Source organism: Vombatus ursinus, unplaced genomic scaffold (assembly GCF_900497805.2).
Source record: "Vombatus ursinus unplaced genomic scaffold, bare-nosed wombat genome assembly UNPS02014176.1, whole genome shotgun sequence".
Classification (NCBI taxonomy): domain Eukaryota; kingdom Metazoa; phylum Chordata; class Mammalia; order Diprotodontia; family Vombatidae; genus Vombatus; species Vombatus ursinus.
The window spans coordinates 614,842-618,716 of NW_020953954.1; the positions used below are offsets into that span (position 1 = coordinate 614,842).

A 3,875-nucleotide genomic window follows, 5' to 3' on the forward strand; every position below is an offset into this window, starting at 1 on the left:
AGACAGTGAGACCGAAAAGATCCGCTATCGGAGAGGTACAGAGACAGGGAGAAGAAAGACCGAGATGGAGACCGAGACATGCCTGCCTCAGTGGGGCGGGGAGACCCAGGGAGAGACAGAGGCCCGGAGACCCAGGAGCAGAGCCAGAGAATGCCTCGCTAGGGAGCCGCGGGCCGCTCTCCCCGCGCCCCTCAGCTCCTGCCGGCCGAAGTCCGCCGGCTTCTCACCAAGCCCAGGAGAGACGCTCGCTGAATTTCAGCTCCAAGCGGAGTCCTTCGTCCTCTCCTCTTCCTCCGCCTTCTCCTTCGAGGCAGCCGCCCGATTCCAGTGCTTGGCTCCGGGGCCTGCTCGGTATAAATCCCCCTGGGCCGGGGACCTGGAGGGCGGAGGCGGAGGCTTGGGGCGCCAGGGTTCCTCTACTCCCCGCCCCCCACGCCCGCCCGGTGCCCTTTCCGAGGCTCCACAGTTTCCGCTCCGGCGACTTCGCAAACAGTTGGTCCGGGGCCATCGATCGGCCGGGAAGGTCAAGGCCGCCCCTCCAGCTGTCATCCCCGCCCGGCCGGGCCCCTGGCTGCCCGAGCTGAGGCCTGCCGCTGTGGATCTATGGCCCCACCCAGTCCCGTCTCATCCCTTCCTGGCCCCAAAGGCCAGATTGAGTCTTTGGAGGGATTGGGACAGGCAAGGCTGAGCATCAGCGCCTGGGGATGCTTACGGAAGCCTCCGAGTGCGGGCCGAGTGGCCGCCTCAGCCCATGAGGAGTTGGTACATTGAAACGGGACTGGAGAGGCGCACGAAGTCCGATGCCAAGCGCAGTGTGATGGAGCGAAGGGAGAGCCGCCCAAGCCCTCTTGGCAAAGCAGGGAAGGAAGAGAGCTCAGCTCCGAGGAGGCTTCGAGGAGAGGCGGAGATGATGGCAGAAGGGCAGGGCAGGGCAAGATGAGAACGGGCCCACTAGGGGTCCTGTTGAGCAGTGACAATCTGTGTGAAGGGGAACCACGGGAAATAAGCCTGTAGGAGGGAGACGGCCCGCAGTGCTGGCCTGGCCATTCTGCGTTCCATCCTAGAGGCAATGGTGAACACCAAAGCACTCGATGAGTGGAGTCGGTAGCGAGGGGTGTGCCTTAGAAAGATGATCTAAGCATCGGCATGGAGGAAGGACCAAGAGGCTAGGGCGGCCAATTAAGAGACACGGCCAGCCTGGGAGCCCAGGGGCACGCTGGGGAAAGGTCCCAGGAATCCTGCCTGGCCTGGGCAGACACTGATGAAGAGTCTAGTGTGTAGGTGCCACCTTTGGAGGCCAGCTGCTTGCCCTGAGAGAGCTTACAGTCAAGGAGTCACAGAGAGCTTAAGGGCCCTTGGCCTGGTGCTTCTTCCTAGGGCAGGTCCAGGAGAATCCCGGAAGACTTCCCGGAGGCAGAACCTTGGAATCTAGTTGGCTCTGAAGGGTGGGCGGGAGGAAGGACATAGGAAGCAGGTGGAGGGGCCAGCCTTCATGGCTGGAGTGGAAGCTAGAGAGGATTCAGGGAAGGGAGGACAGATTCAGCCTGGGGTGGAGGGTGGCAGTGAGGAGGGGGTGGTGGCAGTGCTTGGGTCTTCTTTGAGGGGGCTCCTGAAGGGCCTTGGCCCCATGATCCCTTCCCTACCCCTCCCACCTGTGCCTAGAGTCACACACGCCAGATGCCAGATTAGCCCAACAAAACTGAGAAACCTGAGGCAGAGGTATAGCAGCCTCCCTTGAGCCTCCTGGAGACTAAGATTGGTCTTGGAAATAGGGAGCCAGTATTCCTAGGTCCCGGGCAGCTAGGTGGTGCAATGGAGCCCCGGGCCTGGAGTCGGGGAAGACTCATCATCTTCCTGAGTTCAAATCCGGCCTCAGACACTAGCTGTGTGACCCTGGGCAAGTCACTTCACCTTATTTGCCTCAGTTTCCTCATCTGTAAAATGAGCTGGAGAAGGAAATGCAAACCACTCCAGTATCTTTGCCAAGAAAACCCCAAATGGGGTCACGAAGAGTCGGACACGAGTGAAACGACCGAACAACAACATTCGTAGGTCCTTTGGCCGACAGCACCCTGCGCTCGCGATGCCTTACTTTGCCCACGTGTGCGATGCATTTAATGACCAATGAGGACTTCCCGAGGTATTGCCCCCTGCCTCCAGACTAAGGCCTTTCCCGGATTCCCAGAGTGTCACGCCCTTTCCGAGCCTCGACTCCTCTGTATTAGGAGGCGAAGGACCCCAGTGCCTCAGTGCTCCTGGGCCCCGGCCTTCATTTCTGCCATCTCTGCAAAGTGGCTGGTGGGACTCAGGAAGGGGCGGGGGGCGGTTGTGTGCGTGCGCGCGTGTGTGCGTGTGTGTATGTTTGTGTGTGGGGGGGTCTTTCCTCAGAGCCCGTAGAAGGCGGGGTCGAGAAGGGGCGAGGCCGGGGCGGAGCTAGGGAATTTACCGCGCGTGGAGCAGTGGAGCCGAGCTCATCAGCCGAGCACTGGAGGGAGATAGGGTCCAAGGGGGAATTCATTCACTCTAGGACCAGCAGCTGGGGACGCCCTGCCCCCGGTCCCGAGCCGCAAGGCCCCCCTCTTCCTTCTTCGGACTGCTCCGGTAGAGTTCAGTCTCCCGGAATGCGGCGCCCCGCCCCAACCCAGGCTGCAGGGGTGAGGCGCTGACCGCGGTGCTGAAGTGGTCCTGTCCTAGGCCATGCTGGGGAACCGCAGCTTCCTGAACGCCAGCGAGCTCCTGGGCAGCGGCAGAGGGGGCCTGGGGGCGCCCGAGCCGGATGTGGGAGCTCTGGTTGGGGGCATCCTGCTCATGGCTACTGTGCTGGCTGGCAATGCGCTCGTGTGTGTGAGCGTGGCGGCGGAGCGTGCCCTGCAGACCCCCACCAACTTCTTCATCGTGAGCCTGGCCGTCGCGGATTTACTGCTGGCGCTGCTCGTGTTGCCCCTTTTCGTGTACTCCGAGGTGAGGTGAGCCCGGCCCCAGGACGCCCCCCTGGCTCGATCTGTCCTTTCAACCTGCTTCCTAGACCCAAGACACTCCCACCCCTCTTCCAGTTCCTCTCTCCTCTGTTGGACCTCCACCACCCCCTACCCCCGCTTCCGACTCAGGACCTTCCCCCCTCCCTTGGCTAAAGGTCATCACTTCCCACCCCCACCCTCACTGTCAGTTCTTTCAGCCCCATTCATTGTCTGTTCCTTGAACCTTCCATTCCAGGACTCAGGGTCCTGCCCGCCACCTCCCCCCACCCTGGAATCCCGCTATAACCCCTAGCCTAGTATACTTCTTGTCTCAAGGTCCCTGCCTCTCATTCCTTAGATCCCATACCCTGCTACCCCTTTCGTGTCTGTCCCATCCTGCCCCTAACCCGCCTTCACCAACTCTTTCCACACACATTTCATCTCTTGAAATCTCGAACCTGACACTGTCCTGTCTTCTGGCCACTGTCCCCATCCCTTCCATGGTCCACTAGACTCGTATGCCAGACCTGGTTTCCTGAGATTGAGGAGGGGAGGGAAGATGACAAAACGGTAATAGAGACCAAGGAAGGCAACAGAGAGAAAGAGAAAAGAGACAAATGTACAAAGACAGTGATGTCAGGAGAAACAGAGGAGGGATGAGTGGAGGGAAAAGAAAGAGACAGGGAGAGACAGATGTCAGGAGAGGGAGGAAAGGAAGGATGGGAGGGAGAGTGAGAGAGAAGGTGAGAGAGGGGGGAGAGAGAGACAGAGACAAAGAGATGTAGGGAGAAACAGAAGAAGGATGAGGGATGGAGGGAGAGGAAGAGTGAGGAGGAGAGTGAGGGAGAGAAGATGATGAGGAAGAGAGAGCGAGAGAGAGAGAGAGAGAGAGAGAGAGAGAGAGAGAGAGAGAGAGAG

The 3,875-nt window shown here is 60.1% G+C and overlaps 2 protein-coding genes across 2 annotated transcripts in view; one reads left to right on the top strand and one right to left on the bottom strand.

Moving 5' to 3' along the window:
- The window catches only part of SCT (secretin), a 2,817-nt gene extending 2,072 nt beyond the window's left edge, over positions 1–745 (bottom strand). The window contains exons 1-2 of the mRNA XM_027860147.1: positions 713–745; positions 228–376 (exon numbers count right to left, since the gene is read on the bottom strand). The gene's annotated coding sequence lies outside the window, so the exon portion shown is untranslated. The remainder of the gene's footprint in view (positions 1–227; positions 377–712) is intronic.
- A 1,952-nt stretch (positions 746–2,697) lies between these two features.
- DRD4 (dopamine receptor D4) overlaps positions 2,698–3,875 on the top strand; it is a 5,216-nt gene continuing 4,038 nt past the window's right edge. The window contains exon 1 of the mRNA XM_027860195.1: positions 2,698–2,961. Coding sequence (XP_027715996.1) covers positions 2,698–2,961 — 264 coding nt within the window. The remainder of the gene's footprint in view (positions 2,962–3,875) is intronic.